The 21,089-nt window shown below is 41.1% G+C and overlaps 1 protein-coding gene across 9 annotated transcripts in view; it reads left to right on the forward strand.

Annotated features, from left to right (window-relative positions):
- Positions 1 to 17,179, forward strand: part of GLB1L3 (galactosidase beta 1 like 3) — a 51,078-nt gene extending 33,899 nt beyond the window's left edge. For 7 of the 9 annotated variants that reach the window (XM_035265147.3, XM_054241760.2, XM_035265151.3 and 4 more), the window contains 11 exons: positions 6,549 to 6,633; positions 8,458 to 8,595; positions 10,536 to 10,616; positions 11,040 to 11,146; positions 12,346 to 12,486; positions 12,794 to 12,865; positions 13,336 to 13,414; positions 13,818 to 13,905; positions 14,208 to 14,319; positions 16,558 to 16,674; positions 16,802 to 17,179. In XM_035265147.3, the coding sequence (XP_035121038.3) occupies positions 6,549 to 6,633; positions 8,458 to 8,595; positions 10,536 to 10,616; positions 11,040 to 11,146; positions 12,346 to 12,486; positions 12,794 to 12,865; positions 13,336 to 13,414; positions 13,818 to 13,905; positions 14,208 to 14,319; positions 16,558 to 16,674; positions 16,802 to 16,867 (1,086 nt within the window). In that variant the 3' untranslated portion in view covers positions 16,868 to 17,179. Of the gene's footprint in view, positions 1 to 6,548; positions 6,634 to 8,457; positions 8,596 to 10,535; positions 10,617 to 11,039; positions 11,147 to 12,345; positions 12,487 to 12,793; positions 12,866 to 13,335; positions 13,415 to 13,817; positions 13,906 to 14,207; positions 14,320 to 16,541; positions 16,675 to 16,801 lie in introns of all 9 variants that reach the window. The other 2 variants (XR_004731120.3, XM_035265158.3) reach the window with 2 other exon arrangements.
- The last annotated feature ends 3,910 nt before the right edge of the window (positions 17,180 to 21,089 follow it).

Consider the following 21,089-nt stretch of genomic DNA (forward strand, 5'->3'; position numbering starts at 1 on the left):
TTTCATTACAATCTTGGCTTCTTTTCATGGATTTGACTATTTAAAAAAATCAATTTCTGTTTTTTCCTATATCAGTGTGGAGTTATAGGGTCTGTTTTTATCTTTTAAAAGTCATCCTTGAAATTTTAGTGTAAGTACTGAATCCCCCACAGTCTAAAGTTCTACTCTCCATCTGGATTGTACAGGTGTCTCAGAGCACCGTGACTCTGGCCACTCTGTCTAATGCATCTTCTGTTTTTTTTCTTGTGTTTGATTTCTGTCTTTTTAGAACTCTAAAAATATTATATATTTGTTTTAGACAATCAATATTCATTTAGTTTTAGTACAATATTTATCTTTTTGCTATTTATTATTTTTCATAATCTGGAGATTCTACTCAGGATCAATTTTCTTCTGCTTGAAGTATAGCCTTTAGTGATGTCTGCTTATGGTAGACTCTGTTTTTAAGCTTCGGTCTCTTACTGGTTCTGAATTCTAATGTGGCAGTTGTTTTCTTTCAGCACATAGTCTGCTAACTTCACTGCTGTTTTTGAGAGGTCTTCTGTTAGGCTCTTTTTTCTTGTTCACTACTAAGAATTTTTTGTTTTGTTTTTGGATTTCTGTAGTTTAACTATGTCTCTTTGTGACTATCTTTTTATTTATTATTCTTCCAGTTTGTTGGGCTTCTAGAATGTATGTATTCCCAGCTAGTAGTTCCTCAAATATTGCTTCTGCTCTGTTGTCTCACTTCTTTCTTCCTGGGATTTCAGCTGAATTCATTAGACCTTCTCAAATGTGCTGTATATCTTTTTAGTTTGTATACTTTTGTCTCCTTATGCTGCTATTTGGATACTTTCTTCTGATTTATCTTCATATACACTGATTCTCTTTTCAGCTGTATCTGTGGTGATCTTATATTTTATTTAGCTTTGTAAAAATCCTCAGTGAGAGGGTTGGTCTCAATAACATAGATCATGATTGTTGGAAATTGTGTCTTTGATTATATCTTTAAATATGTTTTAAAATTTTTATTTGGTTTATTTTCTTTAGGGACAGAAGTTATATGTAATGCAAGGTTCTTCTGTCTTACTTTCACATCTCCTGCATCCATTTTTTCTCATTCTTTCTACTCTGTATTCATTTTAACTGTGATCACTTTTCACTTGTCTTCTTTTCTTTTTTTTTTTTTTTTTAGGGAAAAAGAGAAAAAGAAGGGGAAAAAAAGAAAAAGAGGGAAAAAGGAATATTACTTCATTCCTAAAATGGGTTTCAATAATGGCCGATCAATATTTTGAGTGTTTAAAGTGGTTAATGCATATTTTATGTGTTTAAAATGGAGACCTCTATTGTGTTTATTTGTTCTGGCTCTGAGTTCAAATCCTGGATATCGTTATCAATTTGTTGTCTCGTTGAATCTAAATCTCACTATGTGTCTTATGTATCTGGGTGTTAAGATCTCTTATTGTTACATTAATCCTTTTACCCTTGTATCCTTATAGCTTTGAAATCTATTTTGTCAAATGTGAAAATTGCAACTCCTGCTTTTTATTTATTTATTTTGCTCTCCATTAGGTTGGTACGTTTTTTTTTTTTTTCCAACCCTTTATTTTGAGTCTATGTATATCTTTGGATATACCGTTGGATTTTGTCTGTATCTTTTGATTGGGAGATTTGGTTGATTTAACTTTAGGGTTGCTGCCATTTGATATTAACTGGCTATTTTGTCCTTTTGTTGATAAAAATTCTTCTTTATGTTAATGTTCTTTACTTTTTGGTGTATTTTTAGAAAGGATCATACTGGTTGTTCCTTTCTGTGTATAATGCTTCTTTTAGAAGTTCTTGTAAAGCAGGCCTGGTGGTAATAAAATCTCTGAGTACTTGCTTGTTCCTAAAAGATTTTATTTTTCCTTCAAATGTAAAGCTTAAATTGGCAGGATATGAAATTCTGGGCTGAAAGTTTTGTTCTTTAAGTATATTGAATATTGGCCCCCACTCTCTTCTAGCTTGTAGGGTTTCCGTTGAGAGATCTGCTGTAAGCCTAATAGGCTTACCTTTATGGGTAACTTGATCTTTCTCTCTGGCTGCCCTTAATATTTTCTCCTTCGTTTCGATCTTGGTGAATCTAACGATTATGTGCCTTGGGGTTGGTCTTCTTGAGGAATATCTTTGTGGTGTTCTCTGTATTGCCTGGGGTTGAATAGTGATCTGCTTTGCTAAATTAGGAAAATTTTCCTGGATAATGTCCTGGAGAGTATTTTCCAGCTTGGCTTCATTCTCTCCGTCACATTCAGGTACACCAATCAAGCGTATATTAGGTCTTTTCACATAGTCCCATATTTCTTGGAGACTTTGCTCATTCCTTTTTATCCTTTTTTCTCTATTCTTGTCTTGTCGTTTTGTTTCATTAAGTTGGTCTTCGACCTCTAATACCCTTTCTTCTGCTTGATCCATTCGGCTGTTTAAGCTTGTACATATTTCACTGAGTTCTCGTGTTGTATTTTTCAACTCCATAAGTTCATTTGTATTCCTCTCTATATTGTCTATTCTTTTCAACATTTCATCGAACCTTTTTTCCAAGTTCTTAGTTTCTTTACATTGGGTTAGAACAAGTTCCTTTAACTCCCAGAAGTTTCTTATCATCCACCTTTTAAAGCCTACTTCAGATAATGGAACACAGTCCTTTTCCATCAGGGCTTGTTCCGTTACTGATGAGTCCTTTTCCATCAGGGCTTGTTCGGTTGCTGATGAGTCCTTTTCCATCAGGGCTTGTTCCGTTGCTGATGGGTTCTGATTTTGAGTATACTCGGCCTTCTTAGGCTGTTTTTTTCCCTTCATTATAGATGAACCGCCTTTCTAATTAGTTTTCTGAGTCAACGTCCGACTTACTGATACCCAGTGCTGGGATCCGAGCCACCCACTGTGGCAGCCTAAATAGCAGCAGTAAGACTGATGGTGCTCTTCTGCCCGGGAATCTCTGGTCTGGCTTCCCTCTCGAGTCCGCAACAAGCGGCTCTGACTTCCCCGAGCTCCAAACTCTGGTCAGTAGGGGAAGCAGTCCCGTTGGCTCTGCGTGAAGAGCTGCTGCGCCGAGACGCCGGCAAAACCGCTGCGGCGGCCACAAGAGTCACGCTGGCGTCCCGTGGGGCTCCTCCACTGGGAATCGGCTAATCGGTGAGTGACGAAAATTCGTCTAAAGATGTGGCGGCGTCTCGTTCTCTGAGCTTTCACTGGGAGCTACAATCCTGAGCTGTTAGTGGTCGGCCATCTTGAATCGTCGGATCTCTTGTCTTCTTTTCATGTTTCTCACAATGTTTATTTTTCTTTTTTTTTTTTTTTTTTTTTTTGAGACGGAGTTTCGCTCTTGTTACCCAGGCTGGAGTGCAATGGCGCGATCTCGGCTCACCACAACCTCCGCCTCCTGGGTTCAGGCAATTCTCCTGCCTCAGCCTCCTGAGTAGCTGGGATTACAGGCATGCACCACCATGCCCAGCTAATTTTTTGTATCTTTAGTAGAGACGGGGTTTCACCATGTTGACCAGGATGGTCTCGATATCTTGACCTCGTGAGTTTATTTTTCTTTTATCTGCTTCCAGTTTGCACTTAATATTTTCTATTTTATCTGTTTTAAAAAAACTTTTGCCAGGTTATATTTTAGTTCCTTATGTTTTCTTACCATGTCTTCCTTGAGGACTTTTAGTTTTCTCTTTTTATGCTCTCAATTTATAGAGGCAATTGTTTCATTGAGATTTTTAACTTTATAACAGTATTTTTGGATCACAATTTTGACCTATGCTATAGAAAGATTTTGGTATTACTCCTTTAATTTCTTACCCTGTTACAAAAAAGAAAAATCTCTTTTTTTAATTAGAATTTTAAAAGTAGATTCTATTCTATTCTATTAGAATTTTAAAAGTAGTTTCTTTTTTTTTCAGTCATCTTTGATGGAGATGAGTTCTTATTGGCTCAAGGACTCAAGAGAAGTTGCTGTGATTGACTGCATGTGACTCTGCTAACAATATATCTTAGTGGCATACTGCTGTAGACAGGGATGAATTCTTACCTTTACCCATCTTCCTTTTTGCTTTCTCCATCCTCCCAGGGAGTTAGTATAGACTGCAGGACTGCTCTCAGATGCTCACAAGCAGCAACTTCTTTCTCCTTATAGTTCTTATCTGTGATTCTTCAATAATTTTGTCATTCTAAGCTGCTGATGAATTGAATTATGTAAAGTGTATTACCTTCACCAGCTTGTGCACCCTATTCTGTAACTGGTAATAAATGGTTGGCATTCCATCGATGATAGAATAGACAGGGAAAATGTGGCACATATACACAATGGAATATTATGCAGCCATCAAAAGCGATGAGTTCGTGTCCTTTTTAGGGACATGGATGAACCTGGAGAACATCATTCTCAGCAAACTGACACAAGAACAGAAAATGAAATACCGCAAGTTCTCACTCATAGGCGGGTGTTGAACAATGGGAACACATGGACACAGGGAGGGGAGCACTACACACTGGGGTCTGTTGTGGGGAATAGGGGAGGGACAGCGGGGGATGGGGAGTTGGGGAGAGATACCATGGGGAGAAATGCCAGATATAGGTGATGGGGAGGAAGGCAGCAAATCACACTGCCATGTGTGTACCTATGCAACAATCTTGCATGTTCTTCACACGTACCCCAAAACCTAACAAGCAATAAAAAAAAAATGGTTGGCATTGCACTATAGAGTAAGCTTCTTACTTGGGAGAAAGTTGTGCTGTTAACCTTTCCTAAAATCTTCAACAAAGATAATTCTTTCTCTAAGTTTTTTTGAACCTCTGATAGACCTTCAATGCTTTTGTACTTCTTCCTCCTAATTTATATTTTGAAGTTTCAGATGTCTCTTAGATTCATGGAAGACATTGTGTTTGCATTTCTCAGTCCTTATTTTGATTTTGAAGAATTCCAAGAGGAGAATATGAAGCCCACAGTACGATTTTAACACCAGAAGGCAGTCTTTCCTCTTGAATACAAATGGCAAATTAAGGATCTGTATTTATTTAATAAAATTTCACAAAGAGAAAATAATTAAATTGCAAATAAAGAAGAAAATGGAAATCAGGGAACATGGAGTTAATTCAGGCAACAGAATAGAGTAGTAAAAAGGCTTATTAATATGCATAGAGCAATGAATAAGATTATACACGAGCAAGAGTGGGCTGTTAAGTAAAAGGGACAGTTAGGGAACCAAAAACAAGTCTTTGAAATTAAAAATCTAGTATTTGAAATTAAAAATTAAATATAGAAGTTGGAAGGTAGAGATGATAAAATTTCCTAATATTACTATTAGTACAAGCCAACAAAACATAAAGAGACAAGATGAATGTCTTACCGGATCACTGTAGAAGACTCAACATCTTATTAATATTGGTTGCAAAAAGAGTCGACAAACAGCAGGGAGGAAAGGAAATTGCAAATAACGTAAGAATTTTCTTTAACTGAAGGACCTGTGTCTAGATGAAAAGTGTACCTGAAATGGTAAGCACAGTAAGTGATGAAAAAGGCCTACGTTGTGAAATTAGCATCCTACAGAGAGAAAACCCACAGGTTTACATGCCAAGCAAAAATAATTAGAATGGCACAGGATTGTAAAATATTGGATAATGGGAAGCAGTGGCATATGCATTTAAAATTTGAGGCTAAATGAATTTTAACTTAGAATTGTACACCCAGTCTAAATATTAATTGTATTGATAGCCAGACATTTAAGGACTCAGAATATTTGTTTCCCACTCATCTTCACTATGAAGGTGTTTGAAGGATGCAGGAAATGAGAGATGAAATGAAGGTAGAAGAGGACATAGGACCCGGAAAACATCATGATCCAAATCCAGGGAGCCACTAACAGAAGTCCTAGGCTGACAACTCTTTGGGCTTAGAGTGAGACCATCTTATTACAGCAGTATGCTGGAGGACTCCAGGAGTGCAGCTGAGAATGCTTGCTGAGTGGCTGACATATCACCCAGGAGAAGCTCAGCCACAGTCTTTCATTTTAAAATCCATGGCACAGCAACAGCTATGCCTGCTGTGGAGGAGGTGTCACCTTTTAAAACAGAACTTACATGATTCAGCGGCCCTGAAAATGTTTAGGCTAGAAGTGGAATGCAGGTGTCAGGCTGAAAGCCTGTGAAATTGGAGTTTCTGCACAAGGAATTGCAGTCAGGTTCATGTGTATCTAAAAACCCATTCTTTCAACACCAGCCATGGGTGAGACAAAGCTGAAATTACTGATGGTGATTTCCAGGTATAGCAGGAAGGCACATGAAGCTAGACGGAGTCTGGAGACCATGGACATTTAGGAGTGGAGGAACCAGAGCTTCATATGATAGCCAAGGGGTAATGGGCAGGGGGTGGGGGAAGAAATACTGGATCAAAAAGGGAAAGCTCTGAATGGGGAAAGAGCATGAGTTCCGTAAGTTCTCATCTATTGTATTCAGGTTTTCTGGTTTTTCTTTTCTGTTTTTTTTTTTTTTTTTTTTTTTTTTTTTTGTCAGACTTAGTATTTGCTTTGGTTTGTTTCTAGAGAGATAAGCCCCTTCTGATTATGGAATACTGGGTCGGCTGGTTCGACAGATGGGGAGATAAGCACCATGTTACAGATGCAAAGGGTGAGTGTTTTGCAGTGATTTACTCCAGGAAGAAATGGCCTGGGGTCCCATGAGAACTCATTCATACAGTTCTCTGCTCATTGATTAACTTGATCAGTTGTAGATATTCGTGTAACCTTTTATGTAGAAGCACTCAGCCAGACCCTGAGGATGCTCTGTTGGATAGAAATTACATGGTTCCCACCTCCCAGAGGGTATAAGTTAGTGAGGTCCACAGGTCATTACAAAGTCATCAGTATATAGTTCCATGTTTGGTGGGTACTTTGAAGCAAACAAACAGGGTGTAGTGATAGAAGAAAGACCTGCCAAGGTAAGGTTAGGTGGTCACAGAAGGTTCTCTGACAGTGCAGCATCTCTGAGGAAGGTGGAGCATTGATCATCACTAGCAGTGCGTCGGTGCTGTCTATGACATTGTCAACTAAGCACTAGCAATGATTGGGGGGACAACTTGCAGCGATGGCCAAGAGCATGGATCTTGGAGCCAAAGAGATGAGGTTTTAATCCCAGCTCTGCAGGGCTGGCCATGGGATCTTGGAGCCAAAGAGATGAGGTTTTTAATCCCAGCTCTGCAGGGCTGGCCATGGGACTTCGTGCAAGTTTCCTGCATTGTAAGTCTCAGTGACCTCATCCAAACTTGAGGATTATCCTAAAACTGACCTCATGGGCTGGTGCGAGGATTAGGTACTGCCACTTGGAGCAATGCCTGGCAGTCATTCACTTAATAGCTGTGTGTGTCTTCAGAAGATGTTTTGAAAGTGCTATTATGAAACAAGCCCACCTGTATCTGAAGGATAGAAAAACATTGAAGAATACTTAGGGACTGGGAAAAGCCTGTTTTGGGTTAAAAACAGAGAAAAAGTCAAAGTACCACTATCACCACCAATAACACCAGCAACAATAACAGTTTTCTGGTCTCTTGTATGGCTGGCACTGTGCCATGTTTCCACAAATGTTACCTCATCAATGACTGTTCTCGTCAGTCCCATGATATCGTTGAAATGAATATCTTCATTTAATAGATCAGGAAGCAGTAGCATTGAGAAAGAAAACAGGTTTTCCAAGGTCGTACAAACAGTAGAGAGCACAGCCAGAACTGATTCCCACTCTAAATGACTTTTCATCTTCTTCCCACTGTGGCCAGTGGGGAGATGACTGTAGCTATTAAAACGTGGTACAAAATAGAAGTTTCTGTGGCCAAAGACTAAGAGCAGCCACTGTGGACCACTGCAGTGTTTCCAAGCCAGTGTTCCCAGAAACATGATACTGGAAGGTAGTAACGAGGCTATACTAATTATATGTATAATTTCAAAAAATTCAATGGAAATTAGATAGTCAAGTGACATGAGAGTTCTTAGGCTCTTAATTAATAGGTATAGTTTGGAGTCAAATTATGTCAATACTTTGGGAAAAAAAGTTCACAAATCTCTTGGGATTGACAGGATTCGGTGTCCTAGAGTAGTTCTAGCCAATTCCACCCATTTCTTTGTTGCAATCTTTGTAGAGGTTGAATGATGAAACATTTGCAGTAGGTTTTTAACATCAACAATAGGTTCTTGGAAACTTTAAACAAAATGATGCACAGCACATCCTCATATAATATTGTTTCCTTCAACATCGTGTCATGATAAACTTGAGAAAAAATTCGGTCTTGTTAGATATCATTTCACTTAAAGTCTCCGTTTCCAAGAATGTATAGACAGTTGTGAAGTAAGGAATTACTGTAATTGATTGTGGGGTGGGTTGGAAATGATGAGAGTTCATGAGAGACTTTTGTCTCCTCTTAATTTTTAACATTCTCTGTGTTTTCATCTCCCCCATCTGCAGAGATTGAACATACTGTGTCTGAATTCATCAAATATGAGATCTCCTTCAATGTGTATATGTTCCATGGTGGAACCAACTTCGGTTTCCTGAATGGGGCCACATATTTCGGGAAGCATGCTGGTGTTGTTACCAGCTATGGCAAGTGTCTGCTGGTGTAGTAGCCTCTCCGGCATGAGTGGTGCTGGCGTAGTAGCCTCTCCGGCATGGGTGGTGCTGGCATAGTAGCCTCTCCGGGATGGGTGGTGCTGGCGTAGTAGCCTCTCCGGGATGGGTGGTGCTGGTGTAGTAGCCTCTCCCGCATGGGTGATGCTGGTGTAGTAGCCTCTCCGGGATGGGTGGTGCTGGTGTAGTAGCCTCTCTGGCATGGGTGGTGTTGGTGGAGTAGCCTCTCCGGCATGGGTGGTGCTGGTGTAGTAACCTCTCTGGCATGAGTGGTGCTGGTGTAGTAGCCTCTCTGGGATGGGTGGTGCTAGGGCTTTACAGAAGAGGCTATGGAAGCCTGTTCTGGCATCACTGAGTTCTTGACCTATAATCTGTGCTGAGCACTAAGGATTTTTCTGTTTTCTTTTCTTCTGTATGTTCATAATGCCCCAACAGGCTGTCATGGCCATAGACAGGGCTTTCTGCAACTTAGAGCTCTGCTTCATGCATCTCAGGCACTGCGCTGTTGGCTTGAACCTCTGAAGATAGGCGGGGTATGAACGGTGACTGCTGTAAAGACACAGACCGGCACAGCTGGGCAATACAGACTGAGCAAAGAAAAGAGTATCCATTGCAGGGATGTCCAGCTTTTTGGCTTCCCTGGCCCACACTGGAAGAAGAATAAGAACTGTCTTGGGCCATACATAAAATACACTAACACTAATGATAGCTAATGAGCTTAAAAAAAATTACAAAATGATTTAAGAAAGTTTATGAATTTGTTTTGGGCTGCATTCAAAGCCGTCCTGGGCTGCCTGTGGCCTGGTTGAACAAGTTTGCATTAGAAAGTGAAATGGGGGCAAGCCCAGTGTCACAGAGGCCTTATGTCCTTAGGACGAGTTGTGGGGAATGTTTCTAGATTGGCATTACACACCCACGTGGGACGGAATGTGTCTAGGTTGGTGTTACACACCCATGTGGGCTGGAGCATGTCTAGATTGGTGTTACACAGCCATGTGGGACTGAATGTCTCTATGGTGATGTTACACACCCACGTGGGATGGAACTTGTCTAGGTTGGCGTTTCACTCCCACATGGGACAGAACGCGTCTAGGTTGGCGTTACACTCCCACGTGGGATGGAATGTGTCTAGGTTGGCATTACACATCCACATGGGATGGAATATGTCTACGTTGGCATTACCCACCCACGTGGGACAGAAGGTGTCTAGGTTGGCATTACACACCCACGTGGGATGGAAGGTGTCTAGGTTGGTGTTACACACCCACGTGGGATGGAACGTGTCTAGGTTGGCGTTACACTCCCACATGGGACAGAATGCGTCTAGGTTGGCGTTACACTCCCACGTGGGATGGAATGTGTCTAGGTTGGCGTTACACATCCACATGGGATGGAATATGTCTAGGTTGGCATTACCCACCCACGTGGGACAGAAGGTGTCTAGGTTGGCATTACACACCCACGTGGGATGGAAGGTGTCTAGGTTAACATTACACTGCCACATGGGATGGAATATGTCTAGGTTGACGTTACACACCCATGTGGGGCAGAAGGCATCTAGGTTGGCATTACACACCCACATGGGACGGAAGGTATCTAGGTTGGCATTACACATCTACGTGGGACAGAACGTGTGTAGGTTGGCATTACACACCCACGTGGGACGGAACGTGTGTAGGTTGGCATTACACACCCACATGGGACGGAACGTGTCTAGGTTGGAACATGTCTAAGTTGGTGTTACACTGCCACATGGGATGGAATGTGTCTAGGTTGGCATTACACATCCACATGGGATGGAAGGTGTCTTCCTTCTGTCTCACTCTCAGTGGCCCTGGCCATCTCCCATCAGTGCTGCTGAAACAGGGCCTGCTGTGGAGACTACATGGCCTGTTACCGGTCCTGGTGTCTTGCAGACTATGATGCTGTGCTCACGGAGGCTGGAGATTACACAGAAAAATATTTCAAGCTTCAAAAACTGTTTGGATCTTTCTCAGGTACTCAGCACCCATTTACCTTGTGGGCCAGCCCTCTTTGTAAGGAGTCTCTGTTCTGTGGAAGAGTGAGGATGACGAGGCTCTCCCTTGTGGGCAGGAGTTTAACCGAGCTCCTGAGAACAAGGGCAACCTTAACTTCTAACCCTGGGTTTCCTGCTTAAAATCTGTGTGTTTTTTAAAAATAAGGGTTTCTAAGCATTTTAAGCCTCAGTTTCGTCACTGAAACATAAAGGTAGTAGCCCTGGTCTCCTGTGATGACTGTGAAGATTACGTTACTCTTTGTAAAGCTCTTAGTACCATGGATGACATAGTAACCCCCAATACAAAAGCAAAAGCCATGCTGGATAGGCACAGGGGAGGGGGCTTAGAGAAGGCAGTGGTCATCTCAGGCACTTTTTGCCCTGTGCCCCATCTTCATTGCAGCAATTCCCCTGCCCCGAGTACCCAAACTTACTCCCAAGGCTGCATATCCCCCCGTGAGGCCCTCGCTCTACCTCCGGCTGTGGGATGTCCTAGCCTACTTAAATGAGGTGAGTGCTAATTGGCCACAGGAGGAGCAGTGGCCATTGGAGAGAAGGGGGAGGGGATTCCTTCAGGAAACTTTATATTGGGAAGTGGGAAAACAAATCATCTGCATTTCATCCAAATTTAGAACTGTGGGACAAAAGCCGCGCTCCTTCTGGGTGGACCATGATGGGTTTGACCTTGGAGTCAGTGTGCAGGGCAGGGCGGCAGGATGTCAGAGGATCCTGGGTCCCTGTGAGGGCAGCAGGATGTCAGAGGATCCTGTGTCCCTGCTCAGCCGAACCTATCTGCAGATGCTGTTGTTTGCACTATGTGGTCCTTATGGAATCCACATAGGAAAAGCCGCTAGGCTGGGATCTGGAGACAAGCTTCTGCCCATGCTTCGCCAGCAGCTGGGCCTGAACTTCCTGGGTCGCTGTTCATCTGTTCCCATCAGCCTTCCTGTCCTATTTTGAAGAAAGGTGAAAGCTATTTGGAACGGAAACAGTAGCCTGTGAATTCACATTGGTGTCACCTCTGCTATCATTATTTTAGAGCAAAGGTGGTGACTGGTACACTAAAAAAACTAAATTTATTTAATGTAACTAAATTTAATTTAATGAAATAAACATTTGCTTGGTGCATAGTTCATTGCTAGACTTCAGCAATTTTAGAATAAAGTTTATTTACTCTTTTATTTTTCTTGAGACAGGGTCTTGCTCTGTTGCTCTGGCTGGAATGTAGTGGCACAGTCATGCAGCCTTGAACTCCTGGGCTCAAGCAATCCTCCTGCCTCAGCCTCCTGAGTAGCTAGGATTATGGGAGGACACCAACATGCCCAGCAAAATTTTTAAATTTTTTGTAGACGTGGGGTCTCACTATGTTGCCCTGGCTGGTTTCAAACTCCTGTCCTCCAGCGATGTACCTGCCTCGGCCTCACAAAGTGCTGGGATTACAGGCGTGAGCCCCTGTGCCCCAGCTATTTCCTCTGTTAATCAGTTTTTAGGATAGCGATTGCTCCCGTGTCACCATGCCCTGCAATCCTGAGTTTCCTGAGCAGTGGACACATAAGCACAGACATTATCACGTCATGTATTTTTTCATTTCCCATTCAAAGAACCCTTGGGGACCATTAGGTGGGACCACATCAAATGATAGGGTCTCAGGAAGGAGGATCCTGACTGCTCAGCCCTTGGGCTTCTGCTCCTGCCATTTCTCCTCATAGCCAGTCAGGTCACATCAGCCCATCAACATGGAGAACCTTCCCATAAACAATGGGAGCGGCCAGTCCTACGGGCTTGTCCTGTATGAGAAGTCCATCTGCTCCGGAGGCCGCCTCTGTGCCCACGCTCATGACATGGCACAGGTAGGGCGAGTGGGCTATCTGTGTGGGAAGCAAAATGCGTCACCTCCCCATGCTGTTGGGCAGGGTGGTTGATTGAGGATACATGTTGCTCTTTGATGACCTACTATATGGGAGGCATTGGGAACAAAAAGTCAGGCCAAATAGACTTGGTTTCTGCTTTATCACCACTGAGAATCTCATGGGGCCATCTGTGAGAACCACAGCTGGCCCCTGCCTTCATACTGACCTCCTGCTGCCAGAATCATAGCCCATCTTCTCCCTTTCTTCAGGTAGGCCTCACAGTCTGATGCTGGCTCTTCTTTTGCAGGTGTTTTTGGATGAGACAATGATAGGGATTCTTAATGAGAATAACCAGAACCTGCACATTCCTGAACTCAGGGTATGTAATTTAAGAGGACAGGTGATGCCCTCGACTCCCCTCAAATGTAGTCAGGACCCTGCTGTTGGTCCTGCTCCTCACCTGGAGCCATAGCAGGAAGTGTGCAGGGCTGGAAGCCTAAGGCCCTGGACTCTCAGAAACTACCGCATGCATGCCGCAGTGGGAGGGGGATTTCCTCACTAAGCCCTGAGCCGGTCAGTCCTCAGCCCCTGGTTGGGTTTCTGTGCCTTTAGAGTTGGTTAAAGGCGTAGCTGAGTCTCTCTGCCTTTCCCAGTAGGATCAGCAGAAGGGAAAGGGAAGATTGACTATGGAATAGGAACACAAGGGGGTCCTTAGGTGACAAGGAAGACTGCTGGGCTCTGGAGCCTCCTTTTCTCCCATTTGTGTCTCCACTCAGAGGAAAATAATGGATTGTAGGGTAGGTGCCCTCCATAGCTGCTTGGTCTCCATAAACTGGCCTGTCCCAGCAGGTCTGCCGATACCTGAGGATCCTGGTGGAGAATCAAGGACGAGTCAATTTTTCATGGCAGATACAGAATGAGCAGAAAGGTGGGCTCTGGCTGTGGCCTCTCCTCAGTTACTCTTACTCAGACCCGAAGACCCAGGCTACTTGCTCAGGTTGGGAGGGATAAACCAGCCTCTCAGCTGTGAGCTTCCCAGGTCCCGGGAGCAGAGATACAAAGTCTGACCCTCAGGCTTGTCTTGCCTTCTCTGGATCTCCAGGGCCAGAGGGTGGAGCCAGGGTGTTCAGTGCTGGCTTGTTCTGGAGCAGGGCCAGTCTCCTTTTGGGAATTTCAGGGAAAGTTCCAGTACTCATGGCAGGTCAGACAAACGTTTGCCCTCCTGGCTGAGCCCCTGTCCTAAGGCATGTACACGTCTGCGTTTCTTTGTCCCATACGCTGGAGAATATCCAGTCCTGGCTCATATTCTCTTTCCTGCCTCCTATCTGCAGGAATAACTGGGTCTGTAAGCATCAATAATTCTTCCCTGGAGGGTTTTACTATCTACTCCCTGGAGATGAAAATGAGCTTCTTTGAGAGGTATGCTCCGGCCAGCCCCCAGTGCATACTTTGGTGATCAGGGAACTCTGAGATTTCGCATTCCTCACCGCAGATGATGAGCCCAAGGTACAGAGACTGAGTGGTTTACTCCAGGCTGTCGAGTGCTTCAGCACCAGAACTAGAGCCCTGGAGCAAGCATCCTGATGCTGACCTTAACGTGTCTAGTCTACTCTAGCTCATTGAAACAGAATCCTAGGCCCGGCCCAGGCCACCTGGGATCAGTCCTGGGAACTGGGTTGGGAGGGGGACTTCCTCTCCCACATGCTTGGCCTTCCTTTTAGGCTCCGCTCTGCCATCTGGAGGCCTGTCCCAGACAGCCACCAGGGCCCCGCCTTCTACCGTGGTACCTTGAGGGCTGGCCCTTCTCCTAAGGACACCTTCCTGAGCCTGCTGGTAGGTGGCGCCCTCTGCTGCCCTGGTGTTCCAAACATCAATTTTATTTTTAGAGTCCTGAAGCAAAGCCAGTGTTCCTGGGGAACATGTCCCTTTCTTCTTTTCCTCTTCTTTCCTCACCTCCAACCAAACCTTCCAACATTGATCAGTCTAACTAATTTATCACTATTTAGAGAATATCACATCAAAACAATTAAAAATTCAAACAATAACAAGAGGGAGAGAGCAAAGCCTGAAGAGTCTCAACCCCCCCATTCCAATTCGTCTCTGCTTCTCAGAACTCAACACTGCCAACAATGGTCCATTTTTATATATGACTTTCTCTGAACACACACATACACAATTATTTTTACACTAATAGAATTATGCCACGTACTATATTCTGCAACTTGCTTTTTTGTGTGTGTGTTGGGGGGAGTGAGTTGGTAGGTTAGTTTTTACCTAGAATATCTTTTTCTGTATAAATACATATAAATAACATAAACATATCAAATGTGAATGTACAGATCAACAAACGATCGCAAAGTGAGCACCATATAATTATCACCAAAATTTAAAAATACTGTGAGCACCCCTCCCAACCACTGTCCCTTTTCTCTCCAAAGGTCTCTGCTACCTTGACACTCCAGGCCAGTGTCCTATTTTGACTTTTTGTGAATGGAATCATACAGGGAATATTCTCTTTCATATGTCTTCTTTTGTTCAACATTGTGAGGTTCAGCCATTTATTGATGCTGCAGTGACTTGTTCATTTTCACTGTTGTATCGGGTTCCTTTAGTAAATACACCATAATTTATTTAACCATTTTACTTTTTCTGAACATTTAGATTATATCTGTGGCTTGTCTATGATGAATAATTAAGAAGTTTTTGTGTTTATGTTCATGGCTGAGATATCTTTGTCAGGTTTTGGTGCCAAGGTTTAGGGCTCTCATAAAGGAATTTAGGGAGCGGAATTTGTGTAAGGCAAGTATTTCTTCTTAAACATTTAATGGGCTGGGCACAGTGGCTCACACCTGTAATCCTACCACTTTGGGAAGCTGAGGTGGGTGGATCACTAGGTCAGGAGTTCAAGACCAGCCTGACCAACATGGTGAAACCCCATCTCTACTAAAAATACAAAAATTAGCTGGGCATGGTGGTGCGTGCCTGTAATCCCAGCTACTCCAGAGGCTGAGGCAGGAGAATTGCTTGAACCAGGACCGGAGAGGCAGAGGTTGTAGTGAACCGGGATTATGCCACTGCATTCCAGCTTGGGCTACAGAGCAAGACTCCGTCTAAAAAAAAAACCAAAAAAACCCCAAACATTTAATGGAGTTCATTAGTGAAGACTTCTAGAGCTGGCATCTTCTTTTTGAGAAAGTCTGTAAGCGTGGATTCAGTTATTGAAAGCTTAAAGTACTATTTAGGTTTTGTTTTAAATTGAGCTTTGAGAAAATATATTTTTCTGGAATTTTTACCATTTTATCTAAATTTTTAAATATGTCGCCTTTAAAGTGTTTGTTTCTGATGTCTAGATCATCGGTAGTAGCATTCCCCTTGTCATTTGTTATAGGATATTGATGCACTCTCTTTTCTTGATAATTCTCACCAGAACACTATAATTCTATTAATCTTTCAAAGTACAGTGTTTGGCTATGACTCTTACTATATTATGTATTTCTTTTCTGATTCTTTAATTTCTGTCATTATCTTTATTATTTATTCAGTTTCTTAGTTTAGGAGTAATTTGCTTTATTTTTATAATGTCTTGACATAGATACTTAGATACTGGATTTTTAGTCTTTATTCTTTTTAATTATATGAATTAAGTTATGAATCATCATTTAAGCATGGATTTGGTTGCATCCCATAAGTTTTAAAAAGATTTTTTGAGGTCAAATTACATAACATAATATTAACTCTGTTAAAGTGAAAAATTAAGTAGCATTTCTATGTCATCACTATTACATAGTATTTATTTCTAGAAGTAGAAGATCTGCTCTTTAAAATATATAACATTATATATCACATAACAGAAGCAACAGCATACTTACCATTAAAGGGTTAGTTCTATTTATGTTTTTCTCTTTCATTCCTAGACAGCAAGGTGGGAGTTCCAGAACATATCCCACTCTAAACTCACCTCCCTTTGAGTGCCATAAAGCATCTCAGTCTTGCTCTCACTCCCCAAGTGCCTTAGGTTTTACCTTACTAATGTGAACCTATTTCTACATCTCAAGCCACCATTCCTTTCAGAACTGGAATTATGGATTCGTGTTCATCAATGGACGTAACCTTGGGCGATATTGGAATATTGGGCCTCAGAAAACACTGTACCTTCCTGGAGCCTGGCTTCATCCAGAAGACAATGAGGTGTGTCACTCTAATCTCTGCCTTGAGATCTCATAAACTTTCAGATCAATGTGAGTTGCAGTGTCTTTTTCATCCTGTACTAAATATGTCTCACCTTTCCCATTATCAATCTTTCTTTTCTTCTCAGGTCATCTTGTTTGAGAAGATGATGAGTGGCTCAGACATCGAATCCACAGACAAGCCAATGCTGTAAAACCATGTCTGAACACATTTTTTGGGTTACTGGAGTTCACCTATAAGTCATTTTTGGGGAAGAACATTTATGTTAAGACTATCAATCATGGCAAAAATGTGAAAATAACCAAAAAACTCAGCAGAGTAATTGTTATGGATTTTGTAGTCTGTCTATATGATGCCTATTTTTAGGCTTCAACAAGTCTTCAAAATCTTTAATGACTGATTTATCTAGTTAAATGCTTAATCCTTAGCAGGCTCTTATTTTTTAATTAAATGTACCTTTAAGTAGATGTGAATAAAATAAAAACAAGTTTCACTTCTGCCTCCCATACTCAGTTGAGGGGAATGGATAGGTCTGTAGCCTGGGGAAAGAGTATGGATATTGATTTCCCCATGTCAGAGAGTACTGCGTGTACTGATGGGCAAACTCATGGTCTCTGTCCTCTGTCTGTCTCTCTCTGTATATGTAGGAGTAGGGAAAAGCAGAGGGCAATGAGCAATGTCTTTAGGCATTTCCCTTCAACTATGTGTCCATAAGGTAAGCCTGTGTGTCGCATCCAATCAGAGAAGGAACAGCAATTTGGTCATTTGTTTCAGACACGTGTGACAACACAGTTTAGCACAGGGTCCTCTCTGTCTTCTTACTCTCTGTATCTGGTTATAGTCAAGGCTACTAATGATAGTGGGTAGATATTAGAGAGATTAGCCACACACATACAAATATCCCAATCACTCTGAAAGCCAGTGGTACCATTTGAAAAAATATGGTAACATTGGGAACCAAGCATTTTCTTATACACAAAACATAGCACTTGGCTGAAATTCAAACCAATGCATTATAACCAAATCTTATCAACCTGTTAAATATAGTGCCTAGGGCTTTTGAGTAATTGGTAAGTAATCTGGTGTCCAGAGGGAAGAGAACCCTCTGTTTGGAATGAAGATAAAAGTGTCAGATTATCTTCTCTCCCATCAGTCTGAATGACTGTCTCAGTGGAAGAAACTTCTATCAGGTACCTCCACAATTCTACATAAAACTCTCTGGGGATGGGGCCACAAACCTATGAATGCTATAGAAAATGTAGTGTAAAGGAGGAAAGCAGAACTAATAATCATGATGATCATGAGTACATATTATATTTAACATGTAACATCTACAACATGTAAACTTAACGACAACCATGCAACATATCCATTTTATTGATGGGAAGCCAAGGTTCAAAGAGGTGTTTGAATCCACGTCTGGCATCTACTCTTTAGCTCCACATGTATGCCAGTCTTTTCCAAATATGAATGCAAAAATGCTATCCAGAAGATATAATACCCTCAGTATACTTAGAGAAAAAAGCTCACAACTTAGATTTCTTTACCCAGCAAAACTATTTTTCAAGAAAAACAAGCAAAACAAAATATTGAACTTTCTGACAAAAGCCAAGAAAGTTAACATAAAAAGATTCCCACTTAATGATATTCTGTAGTAGCCTTTCTCAGTGTCCCACAAGAGAATTAAACACGGCAGAAAGTTTATTCAGTGACAGTTTCTCATTGTATCACCTGAATACATATTAGAGACATTAATTCGTTACATACTGTGGATGCCTTAGGGCATTACAGCTTCACATTCTCAGGGAACCCCAAATTTCTAAAAGATATGCCACAAGAAGATGGAGACTTTCAAGAAAGAATGTGGAGTCCAAGAAGGATGCTGACATGTGAGAGTGAGTATGAAAAATGTTAACTCCATACAAATAGTCCCAGTGTTACATGAGGTAACATCCGCAAAAAACTCTAAGACTAGGCAAAAACATTGTGTAAAGTGAGAGGGACGTGATGGCAAAAAGTGATCTAAGATTTCTGTAATTCTCAGATATTAACTTTAGAATTTGTTGAAAATTTATAGTTAATAAACTTAGCTTAATGTTGAAAAAATATACATGGAGCTTTTAACTTTCTAAGAAAATTAGGAGGATAAAGAGAATGAGAAAAAAAACCCCAAAAAACCCTGTAACCAATAAAAGGCAAAAGATTGTAGAAGATAAAGAAGTAATAAAATAAGTGGAAACACATATTAATACAGTGGAATAAATCAGATATATCAGCAATCATAGTAAATTTTACAAATGAGCTAAACTCTAATTAAAAGGTAAAAGTTGTCAGACATTATTTTAAAAAACTATACATATTTGAGTTTTACAAGCGATACAAGAGATAACATAAAGATGCCAGGGTTGAAAGTCCAAGGATAAAAAATATGCTATGCAAATTCTAAATGAAGGAACTATAGTAACCGTATTAACATCAGGCAAATAGATATAAAGATAGAAGGTGTTACTAGAGACAGAGGGTTACTCATAGTAATGGAAATTCAATTCCTGAGAAAGATATAATTTTAGACTTGTTTTTTCCCTAAAAATGTAGCTTCCTAATATATAAAGCAAACATTTCCAGATCTATATGTAGAAATAGAAAAATAAAAGTGTACTTGTCCCTGAGAAACATGTGTTCTACTTAAAAACTTGAGATATGATTCATATACTATAAAACCTTTCAAAATGAATTGTAAACTCTTCTAAAGTCTACAATTCAGTAATTTTTAGTATGGTATATTCACGAGATTGTACCAGTTAGGAACTAGATCTAGAACATTTTTGTCCTTCCAGATAGAAGACCTTAACCTGTCAGCAGTCACTCCTGATTCCCCTTTTCACCCAGCCCCTGGCAACTAGAATTTACTTTCTGTCTCTATGGATTTGCCTATTCTGAACATTTTATGAAAATGGAATCAAATATGTGACCCTTTGTGTCTGGCTTCTTTTATGTAGCTTAACATTTTCAAGCTTCATGAATGCTGTTGCATGTATACTCCATCCTTTTTCATGGCTCAATAATGTTCCATTGTATGGATACACAGCATTTTATTTATCCATTCATCAGTTGATAACTATTTGAGTTGTCACCACTTTTTGGATATTATGGATAATGCTACAATGAATATTCACGCACAAGTTTTTACATGGTCGTATGTTTTCCATTCTCTTGGTTATATACTTGGAAGAGGAATTGCTGGGTCACCTAGTAATTCTGTGTTTAACTTTTTGATAGTTTAATGGTTTCATTAAACTGTTTCCAAAGTGGCTGTACCACTTTATGGTCCCACCTACAAGATACTAGGTTTCTAAGTTCTCTACATCCTCACCAACACTTGTTTTTAAGCTCTCAGTTTGATTACTGCCATCCTAGTGAGTATGAAATGTTACCTCACTGTACTTTTGATTTGCATTTCCCTAAAAATTTATCCTCTTAAACACTGAATCCAAACATGTAGCAATGAAATAATGCACCTGGACTTTAAGATGACAAAAATCAGCTGGGTGCAGTGGCTCATGGATCCCAGCACTTTGAAAGTCCAAGGTGGGTGGATCACTTGAGGTCAGGCATTCGTGACCAGCCTGGCTAACATGGTGAAACCCTGTCTCTACTAAAAATACAAAAAAAAAAAAAAAAAAAAAAAAAAAAGCCAGGCGTAGTGGTGGGTGCCCGTAGTGTCAGCTATTCAGGAGGCTGAGGCAGGAGACTCGCTTGAACCTGGGAGGTGGAGGTTACACTGAGCCAAGATTGCACCACTGCAGTCCAGCCTGGGCAGCAAGTGAGACCCCATCTCAAAAAAAATTCATCTCTGAAATTTTATGTGCATTTAAGCTTTCATTTCCACAGAAAGATGGTAGTGTCTGTCATCAGGTGTCACAGAAGGGTAACTTCTCTCTGGCCATATCACTGGGTTTACTTCTTCAGCAAATTTCAGCAAATAAATCATTAGTTGCTTATAAAGCCTGTGTTGCTGTTGTTCTCTGTAAAGCATAATATTAAGCCTTTATTTTGCTTACGCTTTGTTAAAAAGCATGTATTAGTTGCTGTTCAACCTTTCTGAATGTCTTGCATAAAGAGATAAGAGAGTTTCAAAATGTTTTGTGTGTCACAGACTTTCATTTTGGTTGAAGAGCCCCTACCTTAAACTGTGCTGAAATTTCTTTCTAAATGCAGAGCTGAAAGTCATGAATGAAGCAGTTATAGATTTGTAATTCCTAAGCCACTTACGGCCTTAGCCATGTTTGTTCTTTCTTTGCCAATGACAACTGCATGGCAACTTTATTTCCTAATTTTTTATTTTATAACGATTTCTTGGATTGCTGTGCTATGCTCAGAAATCATGGCAAAGAATAAAGAATAAAGGAGAAGAA

The sequence above is a fragment of the Callithrix jacchus genome, chromosome 10 (genome assembly GCF_049354715.1).
Source record: "Callithrix jacchus isolate 240 chromosome 10, calJac240_pri, whole genome shotgun sequence".
NCBI lineage: Eukaryota > Metazoa > Chordata > Mammalia > Primates > Cebidae > Callithrix > Callithrix jacchus.